Source organism: Hemiscyllium ocellatum, chromosome 10, assembly GCF_020745735.1.
Source record: "Hemiscyllium ocellatum isolate sHemOce1 chromosome 10, sHemOce1.pat.X.cur, whole genome shotgun sequence".
Lineage (NCBI taxonomy): Eukaryota > Metazoa > Chordata > Chondrichthyes > Orectolobiformes > Hemiscylliidae > Hemiscyllium > Hemiscyllium ocellatum.
This window is the reverse complement of record NC_083410.1, coordinates 41325138-41340167: the sequence shown is the minus strand read 5'-3', so window position 1 is coordinate 41340167 and position 15030 is coordinate 41325138. Positions and strand designations below refer to the sequence as shown.

The 15030-nt window shown below is 43.4% G+C and overlaps 1 protein-coding gene across 3 annotated transcripts in view; it reads left to right on the top strand.

Moving 5' to 3' along the window:
• mark1 (MAP/microtubule affinity-regulating kinase 1) overlaps positions 1-15030 on the top strand; it is a 203373-nt gene that overhangs the window by 162551 nt on the left and 25792 nt on the right. For all 3 annotated transcript variants that reach the window (XM_060831445.1, XM_060831446.1, XM_060831444.1), the window contains exons 13-14: positions 5557-5750; positions 10961-11058. In XM_060831445.1, the coding sequence (XP_060687428.1) occupies positions 5557-5750; positions 10961-11058 (292 nt within the window). The remainder of the gene's footprint in view (positions 1-5556; positions 5751-10960; positions 11059-15030) is intronic.

Sequence of the window (15030 nt, the reverse complement as noted above, 5' to 3'; positions counted from 1 at the left end):
GGCTCATATCTTGGTCAGTCATTTAATATTTCATTCCAAAACGCTTCTGTTCTTGAAAGAAAATATGTCAACAATGTTGTAGAAACTGCATTCTCTTTTCCTCAATATCATAGCATGGAAACAGGCCATTTGGCCCATCATGTCCATTCTGACCCTCTAAACAGCATCCCAACCTATCCCTGTAACCCTGCATTTTCCCATGGCTAATTCACCTCGCCTAGGTGAAAGTGAGGACTGCAGATGCTATGCTACGTAGAACAGTCCATCTTCCGTAGTTACACCAGCACCACTCCCCACCTCTTCCTTTGCTACATTGTTAGCTGCATCGGCGCCACCTCGTACTCCCACGAGGAGGATGAGCAGTTCATCAACTTTGCCAACAAATTCCACCCCGAGCGTAAATTCACCTGGACCATCTCAGACACCTCCCTCCCTTTCCTGGACCCCTCCATCTCCATCAACAACGACTGACTCAACACTGACATTTTTTACAAACCCACTGACTCCCACTGCTACCTGGATTACACCGCCTCCCACCCTACTGAAAACATGCTATCCCTTATACCCAATTCCTCTGCCTCCGCCATATCTGCTCTCGAGAGGACCTGTTCCACCACAAAACACACTAAAGAGCCTCATTTAAAGACTGTAATGTCCCCTCCCACGTGGTTAAAGATACCCTCCAATGCATTTCATCCACGCCCTTCACCCTCCAACTATAATAAGGACAAAACCCACCTCGTCCTCACCTTCCATCCCACCATACCTTCCACCCCACCTCTGCATAAGTCGCATCATCCACCGACATTTCCGCCACCTACAAACCACCCCCACCACCAGAGATGTATTTCCATCCCCACCCCTATCGGCTTTCTGTAAAGACCGTTCCCTCAGCAAATACCTCGTCAGGTCCATGCTCCCCCCAAAAACCACCGCAGGAATTGCAAATCTGTGCACACACCTCCCCCCTCACCTCCATCCAAGGTCCCAGAGGAGCCTTCCACATCCATCAAAGTTTCACCTGCACTTGCACAAATGTCATTTATTGTATCCATTGCTCCCGCTGCGGTCTCCTCTACACTGGGGAGACAGGACACCTTCTCACAGAGCGTTTTAGGGAACATCTCCAGGACATCCGTACCAATCAACCCCACCGCCTTGTGGCTGACCATTTCACTTCCCCTTCCCACTCTACCGAGGACATGCAGGTCCTGGGCCTCCTCCATCGCCACTCTCTCACCACCCAACACCTGGAGGAAGAATACCTCATCTTCCGCTTCCGAACACTTCAACCCCAGGGCATCAATGTGGACTTCATCCATTTCCTCATTTCCCATTTCCCCCCCCCAATCACCCCAGTTCCAACCTTTCAGCTCACCACCATCCTCATGACCTGTCCTACATGTGAATCTTCCTTCCCACCTATCCGCTCCGCCCTCCTCTCTGACCTATCACCTTTATCCCCACCTCCATCCACCTATTGCACTCTTTACTATCTTCTCCCCTGCCCCACACTCCTCCCATATATCTCTCCACCTCGGAGGCTCCCAGCCTCATTCCTGAAGAGGGGCTCCTGCCTGAAACGTTGATTGTCCTGCTCCTCAGATGCTGCTTGACTTGCTGTGCTTTTCCAACACCATTCTAATCTTGACTCTAATTCACCTAACCTCCATATCCCTGGACACTATGGGCAATTTAACACTGCTAATCCACCTAATCTGCACATCTTTGGACTGTGGGAGAAACTGGAGCACCCAGAGGAAAACCACACAGACACAGGGAGAATGCAAACTCCACACAATTGCCCGAGAGTGGAATTGTACCTGGGTCCCTGGCGCTTTGAGGCAGCAGTGCTAACTGTGGCACCCCAAATGTTTGATAGTTACTTAATGCAAAGAGACAGTTGCTGCTACAGGTTCAACATTTTTTACAGAGTTTTTTTTTGCAAGTTTTAAATTGTACAATTCTCCAGAACAAATAGGAAAGATATTGTGAAACTTGAAAGGGTTCAGAAAAGATTTACAAGGATGTTGCCAGAGTTGGAGGGTTTGAGCTGTAGGGAGAGGCTGAATAGGCTGGGGCTGTTTTTCTTGGAGTGTCAGAGGCTGAGGGGTGGCCTTATAGAGGTTTATCAAATCATGGATAGAGTGAATAGACAAAGTCTTTTCCCCAGGGAAGGGGAGTCTAAAACTGGAGGACATAGGATGAAGGTGAGAGGGTAAATATTTAGAAGGGGTCTAAGAGGTAACATTTTCATCCAGAGGGTGGTGTGTGTTTGGAATGAGCTGTCAGAGGAGGTGGTGGTGGTGGCTAGTACAGTGACAACATTTAAAAGGCATCTGGATGGGTACATGAATAGGAAGGGTTTAGAGGGATATGGACCAAATGCTAGCAAATGGGACTAGACTAGCTTAGGATATCTGGTCAGCATGGACGAGGTGGACTGAAGGGTCTGTTTCCATGTTGTATGATTCTAAATGGAATCCTTCATATAAAATTTCATTTATTTTGTTGACGTACATGAGGAAAAAGCAAATTAGAAAACTTCTATCTTAAAATACATATCAAGATGGTTTTGATGAAATATTGTTAATCAATACTTACCCTTTTGTGTAATTTCAGCAAGTTAGCTTTTAGACAAATGTTACCTCCGTCAACACAATTCTTATTAGAATGTGTGCCAGACATTGCAAACGTTCATTTTTTTTTGACACAGACCTGTCATTTGAAACTTCAAAATGCACAGCAGATCATTTAGCAATTGGTAAAGATGTTCAAACATCAGCCTCAATTTCATCTTTCCCCTCATACTGGCTGCTCTGTATTTTCTGATTTTATTCTGATTTCTAGCATTCAGGAGTATTTTACATGTCCTTTTTAAATTGAGTTGAAGGTTTACTTGATGACTTGTGCTGTGAAAATTATTGACATGTTAAGATGCTGGAAGTGATCATTATCCTTTTAGTGGTGATTTCTTAGCCTCCTGTTTCTAAGAAAACACTTGCTTTACAAATATAAAATACCATTCTGATATCCAAGGCATGTCTTAGCCATTTTAGCATTTTCTTAGTTATTATTTTCTCAGCACTAATGTGTAAGTTAAATTGGATACGGACAAGTCCCAGGTTTCTATAGCCTTGTTGTGGATGTCGGATTTCCTTCAACTAAGACCACAAGAAATAGGAACAGGAGTAGACCATTCGGGCCCTTGAACCTGCTCTGCTGTTCAATAGGATCATGGCTGATTTGACAATCCTCACATCCATTTTCTGCCCTTTCTTTTTAACCCTTTATTCCCATAATGATCAAGAATCTATCTCAGCCTTAGATGTACACAAGGACTCTGCCTCCACAGTTCTCTGTAGCAAGCCTATGAGAGATTCTCAACCCTATGAGAGAAGAAATTCCTCCTCATCTCCACCTTAAAAATGGAGCTCATTTATTCTGAGAGTACACCTTCAGGTCCTAGACTCTTCCATGGGAGGAAACATTGTATCAGCATTTACCCTGTCAAACTCCTTAAGAGTCCTATATGTTTTCAATGAGATCATTTCACTTCATTCTTCTAAATGCTAATGAAAATTGTCCCAACCTTTTTAACCTTTGCTCATAAGACAATCCTTCCATACCAGGACCTTATTAAAAAAAGGTCCGAGTATGCCTTCATGGAAATGCCTCTGATAAAAAATGATATCTTTCCTTTACTAAGGGGATCAAAATTGCTCTCCGTACACTTGTTCAACTGCTCTTGTACAGTTGCAATAAGACTTCCTTCTCTTGTATTCCATACTCTTTGAATTAAGGCCCAACATTGCATGAGCCTTTCTGATTTTTGCTGCACCTGAGTGCTATACAGAGGAACCTCAATTATCTAAACGAGATGGGCAGGCACTATTTTGTTCAGATAATCGATTATTTGGATAATTGATTTTAGCTTTAATGAGGAAGCCATACTGATCTAATGCTGTACTCTACCAGAGAATTTGTTTAAATCTATCACTTTAATGAGTTTGTAATTTAAACAAACTAATCTTTGCAGTCTGTAAATTACAGGTTAAAATGAGAAGAATTAAACCCTTACCATAAAATCCCAGCATTAAACAAGTTCCCAAACAGCTTCTACGATCGCAAGACTATTTACAGTATCACTTTCCGGGAACTCAGTCTCGCAATAGAAAGATAGAAGCCCCGCCTCATGCATGTGCTTATTTTCTCGGCCTTTTTTTAAATGAATGGCCCAGTAACATGCCGGGAATACTGTACCTGTACTGTAAAACACTTACTCTTGCAAAGAGCTGTGTAACAACCCTTACTTAAAAAATATCCATTTGCTGATGCTTGAGGTGCTTGTGTTTCTTTGTTTTTGCCAGCATTTTCACATCATCTTCAGTACAGGTAAATCAAATACAGTACACTTACCTCTTTGATGATTTGGATAATTGAGGTCCCTCTGTACTAGCTTTCTGTGTTTTTTTGCACAAGTGCTGTTTATGCTGCAGCTTTCTGCCGTTTTTCTCTATTTCAGTAATGCTCTTCTTCCTTCCAAAATGAACAAATTCAATATTCCCACATTATACTGCATTTGCCAACTTCTGGCCCATTTACTTACCCTATCAATGTCTCTCTGTGAACTCTTTGTATCCCTCTCGCAACTTGCCTTTCCATCTATTTTTGTGTCATCTGCAAATTTGGCTTCAGTACATTTGCCTCATTCTAATTGTGAATTTTATTTTCGGTCACTGAATCAACAAAAGAAACACGTTAATTTCTGCCAAGATGTTTTTAATTATCTTTTATGAATTTCATGATTTTTAAAAGAAAAATTTATTTTGAGAAGTAACACCCTAATTAAATCCAGAAACTAGTATATTAGAATTAATATTACTTGAATGAGTACCAGGACTCTTTTTTTTAAAGATCAAACCCTGAAAATATGAGATTGGGTTGGGGGGGTGGCAGAGATGCGGAGAGACAATTCTTGGACATCCATGAAGCAATCCCTCAGAAAGATATGCTAATGCTGGCGTCATGCGTGCAATTTCTTTCTCAGTTGGTTGTTGTCCTGCTGCATATTTTTAATAGTTTTGTCAGATGATTGAATTCAGCTTTAATATATGGAAATGTATTTTGTTCTTGCCTGTTACCTCTGACTCATGCACAAAGTGTCAGTTGACAACAGAGAGAGTAGCTTTGTAAAAAGAGGAGTTCAGCAGTGATAATTGACGAGCACAGTTTTAGTTAATTATACTAGTTGTAAGCTTCATAAGGATATCAGGAGTGCTTTTATCACAATGTGGCAGTGTAGTATTTTCATCTGTCCATCAACTATTTTAAATCATCCTTTCTCATCTAAGGTGATGTGAAGAGATCAAATCAAGTTAGGTTTGTAATCTTTATCTACTGCTGCATGCTTCTGATAATTATGCTGTCAAGTGTCTGGCCATGGTGAATTAGATGCACTTTTAAATAGGTTCAGCTGAAAAGGACATGAAATTGTGCACAACTGGAGTCAAATAAGTTGGTTTGATTTTGTCCTTTTATTTCTCTGTCGTACAGCTGGTCCATCAATACCACCTGCTGTCTCATATACTAAGCGAGCCCAAGCAAACAGTGTGGAAAACGAACAGAAGGAAGACTGGGACAAAGACATGGTTCGAAAATTAAGTAGCACCACTGTAACTTCCAAAGGAGATGTTCCCGCAAGCCCACTGGCGGGTCTCGACAGAAAAAAATCCACCACTGGACCTAGTGTAAGCAGCAATTTGATTCACCTAGGTAAAAACAATGACTGCAGATGCTGGAAACCAGATCCTGGATCAGTGGTGCTGGAAGAGCACAGCAGTTCAGGCAGCATCCAAAGTGCAGCGATATCGACGTTTCGGGCAAAAGCCCTTCATCAGGAATAAAGGCAGTGAGCCTGAAACGTGGAGAGGTAAGCTAGAGGAGGGTGGGGGTGAGGAGAAAGCAGCGTAGAGTACAATGGGTGAGTCGGGGAGGGGATGAAGGTGATAGGTCAGGGAGGAGAGGGTGGAGTGGATGGGTGGAAAAGGAGATAGGCAGGTAGGACAAGTCCGGACAAGTCATGGGGACAGTGCTGAGCTGGAAGTCTGGAACTAGGGTGAGGTGGGGCAAGGGGAAATGAGGAAACTGTTGAAGTCCACATTGATGCCCTGGGATTGGAGTGTTCCGAGGCGGAAGATGAGGCGTTCTTCCTCCAGGTGTCTGGTGGTGAGGGAGTGGCAGTGAAGGAGGCCCAGCACCTCCATGTCCTAGGCAGAGTGCGAGGGGGAGTTGAAATGTTGGGCCACGGGGCGGTGTGGTTGATTGGTGCGGGTGTCCCGGAGATGTGCCCTAAAGCACCCAGTCTCCCCAATGTAGAGGAGACCGCATCGGGAGCAATGGATACAATAAATGATATTTGTGGATATGCAGGTAAAACTTTGATGAATGTGGAAGACTCCTTTAGGGCCTTGGATAGAGGTGGGGGAGGAGGTGTAGGCACAGGTTTTACAGTTCCTGCGGTGGCACTTTCCCCTGCCACCGCAGGAACTGTAAAACCTGTGCCCACACCACCTCCCTCACCTCTATCCAAGGCCCTAAAGGAGCCTTCCACATCCATCAAAGTTTTACCTGCACATCCACTAATATCATGTATTGTATCCGTTGCTCCCGATGCGGTCTCCTCTACATTGGGGAGACTGTGCACCTCCTAGCAGAGCGCTTTAGGGAACATCTCCGGGACACCTGCACCAATCAACCACACCGCCCCGTGGCCCAACATTTCAACTCCCCCTCCCACTCAGCCGAGGACATGGAGGTCCTGGGCCTCCTTCACCGCCGCTCCCCCACCACCAGACGCCTGGAGGAAGAACGCCTCATCTTCCGCCTCGGAACACTTCAACCCCAGGGCATCGATGTGGACTTCAACAGTTTCCTCATTTCCCCTTCTCCCACCTCACCCTAGTTCCAAACTTCCAGCTCAGCACCGTCCCCATGACTTGTCCGGACTTGTCCTACCTGCCTATCTCCTTTTCCACCTATCCACTCCACCCTCTCCTCCCTGATTTATCACCTTCATCCCCTCCCCCACTCACCCATTGTACTCTATGCTACTTTCTCCCCACCCCCACCCTCCTCTAGCTTATCTCTCCACACTTCAGGCTCACTGCCTTTACTCCTGATGAAGGGCTTTTGCCCAAAATGTCGATTTTGCTGCACTTTGGATGCTGCCTGAACTGCTGTGCTCTTCCAGCACCACTGATCCAGAATTTGATTCACCTGTTTGTTTTGATTCTAAGTGTTTAGGTCAGTGATGCTTTTTTGTGTTTTTAATGAGGAGACCATAGACAGGATTCAGCAAGCTTGATCTGTAAATTTGAAATGCAAGTTGAAGTTCTTCTTGCATGCTCATTGTATGTTTTGGCAATATTGCAGGCCATTTGATTTAAAATTAAGAGATTTTTGCTCCTGTAAATTCCTCATTGTCTCGAACTGTCGCTCCAACCGATCCATTCGAACTAATAGGATTCTTTTCATGGAGAGTGATTGGAATGTGGAGTGGGCTGCTATACAAAAGTATGCATTGTTTTTCAGAAGAATTGCATAAATGCCTTTAGGAGGAAGTAAGCTGTATCCACAAAGGGTAAAAGAATAAAAGACTTACAGTTGGCATTAGATAAAGTGGGATGAGAGGAGTCTTATGTGAAACATAAACAGCAGCATAGACCAGTTGAGCCTAAAGACCTGTATCTGTGTTATAAACTAAGCAGTTCCATGTGGAAAGCACAAGGTCAGTATCCAGAGGTTGACAAAGTATCAAGAAGAAGCACTGTTGCTGAAAAGAGAATGTTCATTGAAATGTCGCTGTATATTTAAAAAGTGCAGTAGAACAGTAAAACATGAAAAAATCAGTAAAGCAACAGGTAAAACAATGAAGAATAAAAGCTATACAACACTCGCACACCAGAAATGAAGACGAGTTCAAAGGATGGGCAGAACTTCAAATAACTGCTTAGTCATGCCACTTCAACCCAGCTTCCAGATGTCACATGCAGAAAAGTCTTCCCAGGAAATGCAAACAAACCTGGCTGAGAAAAATTAAGGAAACTTTGAAGAAAAGTAGCATAATTGGAAGCATGGATATGAAGTTATCAAGATTTGCAAGAACCAGAGCAGTATCATTCTGTGGTCATTACTAGTGAATGTCTTAAATAGAATTGCACATGAGAAACTAAAGACAGAATTTGACAAATGGTTACAAGACAAGTGGGATGGTTTTCAAACAGCGAGACCTTGCATGGACTGTATAACTGCAGTATACATTATCTTGTAACTGTTTTGGCCAAAAGGCCTTGTGGAAATTGATGTAACATGGAATACTGGAGAAATGTTTTGGCATGAAAGCCAAAACCATAGCAAACGCCACCTGGTAAGGGGAAATACCTTTTGAAAAAAGACTCACTCATCTTCTGTGCCAAAGATCCCATGATCCTTATGATCCATTATCTTTAAAAGTTTGAGTTACTCATCTATGATGGTGTAGTTGTTTGTGAATGTGTTAGAGCTCTAATTTTTAAACTTCTATCATAATTGTAGGATACATGTGTTTGCCACTTGAATCCTGATAATACCCTGGTTAACTAGAAGCAAATGCAGCCTCCTTGGGTATTGGTGCAACAATCACATTGTGCCTATTCTCAAGTTGTATATTATATATCGTGAGAGAACTCCTTCAAGGCGTATGAAGAATTGCTAATTAATCTTCTTCTAGACCTTGTTGAGTGTGAGATCCTTTGGTAGCAGGCAATGATTGTCCAATTAGAATTCATCACCTGGGCTAGACCTAATGGGGCTATTGCAGCACAGTGGGAGTGTCCCTGCTCCTTGACCAGGAGGACCGTGTTCAAAGGTGTGGAATAAGATCTCTGAACAGGTTGCTTAGGAAAAATAAGTTTTTTTTTAAATTTCAAAATTAGAGAGGCTCCTGCAGCATAATGGTAGTGCCCCTGCCCTGGACTGGAAGGCCTGAGTTCAGTTACCACCTCCTCCAGAGGTATGCAATAACATCTCTGAATAGGATTTAAAAATAAAAGCAGACCCAGAGGGGCTTTTGTCACACTGTGGTAGTGTCTCTACCCCTGGACTGGTAAGCCAGCACCTACCTGTTCCACAGGAGTGTAATAACATCTGAGCAGGTTGATGAGAAAAAGAGGTTAAATTAAAAAATACTTATAATAGCCCCGCTATGTCTGCTTTCTGGTGCAGTGGTAGTGTCCCTGTCTTTAAGTCAGGAGGCCTGTGTTCAAGTCCCACCTGTTGCAGAGGTATGTAATAACATCTCTGAACAGGTTGATTAAAAAATATTTTTTAAAAGGTAAAGCAGACCCAGTGGTTACGTTAATTCCCGGGTGTCCTTGGAGAGCGAGGGTGTAGTGTCCATCAATGCTCTCAAAATCTTTAGAGAGAGCTGGGCACCATGGAGGATAGAGTGCTTTATTTCCTCCTCCAACTCCGTTTTTATTTAGTCCCCTTCCTGCTCGCCTTATTCTCCACTGCCCCCTCCTTAATAATTGGCATTGCCCATAATGGGCTTTACTGGCAATTATTGAACTAGCCAGAAGGGTTTTTTTACTGGTGGTGGATAATAGTTTGAAAAAAAAGTCATAGGCATTTTGGTGGTGGGAAGGTCGCTCAGTTGTGTGTTCTAACACATCTGTGCAGAAAAAGAAATGTAAAATAGACCCAAGCCCTCCTCCGGTGTTTATGTTAGTGCCCAGGTGTTCGTGGAGAGGGAGGACATCGTGTCTGTCACTGCTGTCAATGCCTTTAGATACGTGGGCACCGCGAGGGGTATCGTGCATAATCTCCCTCCCCCCCAACTCCGTTTTGATTTTGCCCCTTCCTGCTCTCCCTATCTCCTCTTCACTTTTGATGGTTCGCATTGCCTTTGGCTTTGATTGTATGCATTTAATTGGCTTCATAGATGATTACTGGCAGTGGTTAATAGTTCAAATAACACAAAATTAGTCACGGTGATTTGTTGGTGGAAAAGATGTTCAGTTTTATATGATACATTTTCTGCTATTTAAAAAGAATGGCACTGGCCCAGTTAAGGGCCTTGTGGTTCAGTGATAATGTCCCTCCCTCTGGGCTGTGGAAGCTTGTGTTCAAGTTCCACTGCCCCAGACGTGTAGAGCAACATCTCTTAATAGGTTGATTGAAATAAATACTAAAGCAGAACCAGATAGGTTCTCCTGAGCAAGGAGAGCTGGGTTCGAGTCCCACCTGCTCCAGAGACATGTTGTCATGCCTATAAACAGAAACATTAAAAATACTATCAAACAGATCTAGGGATGGGTGTGCAGGGCTGTCTGTCCCAGGCTGGGGCTAAATGCCATGAGTAGTGGCTTTGTTTTAGTGTTCAACATAAACTCTACTATGTTCCAATCAGGCTTCCTGAGCTATTACATACAGCTTAAATATGACGATGGTATTCTTACACATTTGATCTTTGTAATGCATGGTTATTGGGAAAAGTAACTTCAGCACTTAAGGCCCTCATATCACCTGAATTGACAGATATGTGATCAATGGCATGTAGAATTGTGGCTGTGAAGCTGTACCTTTCATCCATGGTATATAATTGGCTGTCAAGAGAGTGGTGCTGGAAAAGCACAGCTGGTCAAGCAGCATCCGAGGAGCAGGAGAATAACCCCATGGGTTTATCCCCGAAACATTGATTCTCCTGCTCCTCTGTACTCTCAACTCTGATCTCCAGCATCTGCAGTCCTCACTTTGTCCTATAATTGCCTGTCCATGGAAATGTTAACATTCATGATATGTTTGAAATTGTTAGAATCCCCATCTGAAACTCAAAAGATACAATTGTTTTGTTTCGAAAATAATTAGTAGTTTTATTACAAAGCATAGATAACTGACATAAATTGATTTAACATTTCAGAATAACATGCTCCCTAGTATGACAAGGAGAAACACCTATGTGTGCGAACGCTCAACCAGTGATCGATACTCTGCCATGCAGAATGGAAAAGACAGCAGGTGAGAATCCATAGTATTATTGCCAAATGTCTGTGTATTGTATTTCTTATTTTAATGTATATATTTATTGAAAAAAGCCAAACAGTTGTAGAAGTGCAGAAAAGTAGGAATAATATTGTACTATTATATTATATTACAGTAATGTTGAAAATAAACTGCCTACTATTCAAGATACAGTCGTCTCATATTTACTTAAACCAAATTAGCATAAACTCAAATTAAATAAAATGACATTAAATTAAATTACAATCCACTAAAACTAAATTACACTATGATGTACTATATTACAGTACTCCACTCGCTGCACCTCCATCAAGGCTCCCATCCACGGGAGCAACTGTGATTATATCCGTCTTTACTAGGCCTCCCCCGGGTCCTCGGGCCACCATATACATCCCTTGTGGCTATATAAAGGCCATAATCAGTACTGCCGACAGATCCATGTCTATGTAATTTAGAAAGGGCCGCCAAGAGTTGGGAGGTCATGTTGCAGCTGTACAGGACATTGGTTAGGCCACTTTTGGAATATTGCATGCAATTCTGCTCGTCTTCCTATTGGAAAGATGTTGTGAAACTTGGAAGGATTCAGAAAAGATTTACAAGGATATTGCCAGGTTTGGAGGATTTGTGCTATAGGGAGAGGTTGAATAGGCTAGCGCTGTTTTCCCTGGAGTGTCAGAGGCTGAGGGGTGATCTTATAGAGGTTTATAAAATCATGAAGGGCATGGATAGGATAAATAGACAAAGTCTTTTCCCTGGTTGGGTCCAGAACTCGGTAGGTTTAGGGTGAGAAGGGAAAGATGTAAAAGAGACCTAAGGGGCAACAGAGGATAGTATGTGTATGAAATGAGCTGCCAGAGGAAGTGGTGGAGACTAGTACAATTGCAACATTTAAAAGGCATCTGGATGGGTATATGATTAGGAAGGGTTTGGAGGAATATGTGCCAGGTGGGACTAGATTGGGTTGGTATATCTGGTCGGCATGGACAGGTTGGACCGAAGGGTCTGTTTTCGTGCTATACATCTCTATGTCCTATAAAATTGCTCCATTCTGTGGTGCATCATACTTGTCAGGTAATCTTGAGGGACATGCTCCATCCTGCAAGACCTTGGAGGCTTTTCTGATATCCAATTCATTGTGATGTTCTTCCTCGCACAGTGTGTAAGGATATTGAATAACCTCTTCCTGTGCTCACCCAAAGAGGGAAGATTCAGTAATTCCAAAATGAGGGACACCGGATCCTGTCTAACTTCCATTCCCAGGATCATCTCCATTCATTCACTATGGCCCCCCCAGTATCTGTAAACCTTGTAACAGGACCAAAAGCAATGTGTAAGGGTGCCAATACTGTTTTTACATTTGGGATATTTCAGGGAAGATCCTTTCTTAAACTTTGCTAATCTCTCTGGCACCACATCGGCCCTGTGGAGGATCTTCAATTCCATCGCTTGTGCCTTATTGCATATTGAAATTTTCTTTACATTTCCCTCATATGTCCTCCCATGTTTCCGATGAGATTTCTTCCCCTAATTCCTGACTCCAAATCTCATGGAGTCTCTCCATATCCCCCAAGGCATTCCCTCTCTGCAGTAGATATATGGTACTAACTGAGAGTGCCCCCACATTAGAGCACTCTTCATTCTATATACTTGTAGGGCTGGGCCAACAGCGTGGCCGTCTTTTGTATGTAATCCCTAACCTAGAAATACTGGAAAAGGTTCCTATTAGGGATTCCGTATTTCTGACCTAATTGGCTGAAAGACTTCAAGACCTCTCCCTCAAATAAATCTGCCAGACAGGAGATACCTTTACCCTCCCATGCTCTAAAGCCAGAGACCATTGACCCCAGTCTTAATCCTGGGGCTCCCACTAACGGGGTGACAGTGAAGTCTTAAGCAAATTGCCCTCACCTTGCCACATTATCCTCGATGCTTTTACTGTATTTCTGATAATCGGACTCCCCTACAGATCTCAATGTATCCATGAACAGTAAGTTTGTGAGGGGACATTTGCCTGTGAGGCCTCTACATTAAGCCATATTGACTTCGAGTCATCGTGCACCATTTGCCTATATATGATGACAGGGTGCCTATTTGGTATAGTTTCAGATCTGAGAGGTCTACTTCCACACCCCCCCCCACCCCGCCCCAAATATCCTGCAGAAGTCGCAAATTGGGAAATTTAATTAAGGGGTGCTGACAGTACCAAATAAATGATCCAAGCCATCTTGCAAACTTCTGCAGCACCTGTTTGTGTAATAGCAACAGGAGCATCCTCACAGGGTATAACAACCAAGGAAGAACATTCATTTTAATGAAGGCTATACGGCCTAGCCGTGATATGGGTAGTCCCTCCCTCTGCTGAAAGTCCTGTTTTGTTCTCTCGAACAGCTGCACAAAGTTACCTCCATACAGCTGCCAGAAGGGGTAATGGAAGTTCCCAGACAGAGAAACCTTTCTGTGACCATCTAAAAGGAAACTCCATTCCGTCCTCCTGCTTCGGTACTTCCACCAATTCCTCCATGGGCATGACTTTCAATTTTGTGAAATTTATCCTATGTCCTGAAAAGCTGCTGAATAATTTAATTTTTTTGTATTAGCCGGAGTATGGACTTTTCAAGGTTAGTCAAAAGCAGAAGGACATCATCTGCACTGAGAGTGATTTTGTGTTCCCCAACTCTCACTTTCGGTGCCATTATTTCAGGGTCCTTTCGGATAGCCTCCGCCAGTGGTTCAAGTACCAAGGCGAACAATAGCAGTGACAAGGGACGTCCCTGTCAGCTGTCCCTCCCCACACCAAAATTGCTCGATTTAACTCCATTTATGATAATATCCGCTTTGGGGTCTTTATGTAACACTGCCACCCACTTGGCGAAGGCCCCTCCCAGACCAAAACTATCTAGAACAGCAAAGAGATGTGACCATTCCACCCGATCAAAAGCCTTTTCTGCATCCAGGGAGACCACCAAACACAGAAATATTCCCTACTGACATATTTGCACCATGATATTGTTGAATGAGCTGCAGCCTTGCTGAAACCCTTCTGGTCCTCTTTTATAATAATGGGCAGCACTTTCTCCAACCTCAGAGCCAACACCTTGATAGAATTTTAAAACCCACATTCAACAATGAGATTGGCCTATACGGTGCGCAATCCTCAGGGTCTTTCCCTTTCTTTAAAATAAGGGAGATATTAGCCTCACTAAGAAAGGGCGGAAGGCAGTCCTGGTTATATGAATGACTATATATATATATCCAGCAGTGGTTCAGCTAATATATGTATGAATTCCTTGTAAAATTCACTCGGGAACCCATTGGGACCGGGTGCCTTACCACCTTGAAGCTGCCTTAACACCTCTCTTGTACCTCCTGTACTGTCAAAGTGCATTTAAGAGGGAGGCCTGATCTGCATTTAAACCGGGGAGGTCCAAGTTTTGAAAAAAGGATTTTGTTCTCAATTCTCCATCCCCACAGCACTCCGACTGGTATAACTCTGCATAGGACTCCCGGAATCTGGTATTGATCTTCCTCAGCTCACGAGTGACATTGCCAGTTCTCTCCCTGGTAGACACAATGGACTGTGGAGCACTTTTCTTCCTAATCAGCTAAGCCAGGTTTCTACCTGGCTTATCCCCATGTTCAAACCACCTTTGCTTTGCAAAGGAGACCCCTCTTTTCACCACTTGTGTGAGCACTGAGTCCAGAGCAGCCCGGAGAGCTGTGGCCCATTGCAATTTGACCACAGATGGTCTGGTATAATATGCCAATTTGGCTGCCTTCAGCTAGACCTCAAGCATCTGCTGCTGTTCTCCTCTCTGTCCCCTTCTCATTGCCGAGTATGAAACAATCATACCCCTTAACAATGCTTTGGTGGTCTCCCAGAGCACATTGATTGCTGGCTGTACACCGATTGATGTCCCAGAAAGCCTTGAACTCCCTTGTGATATACTGTACAAAGTTGCCATCATTCAC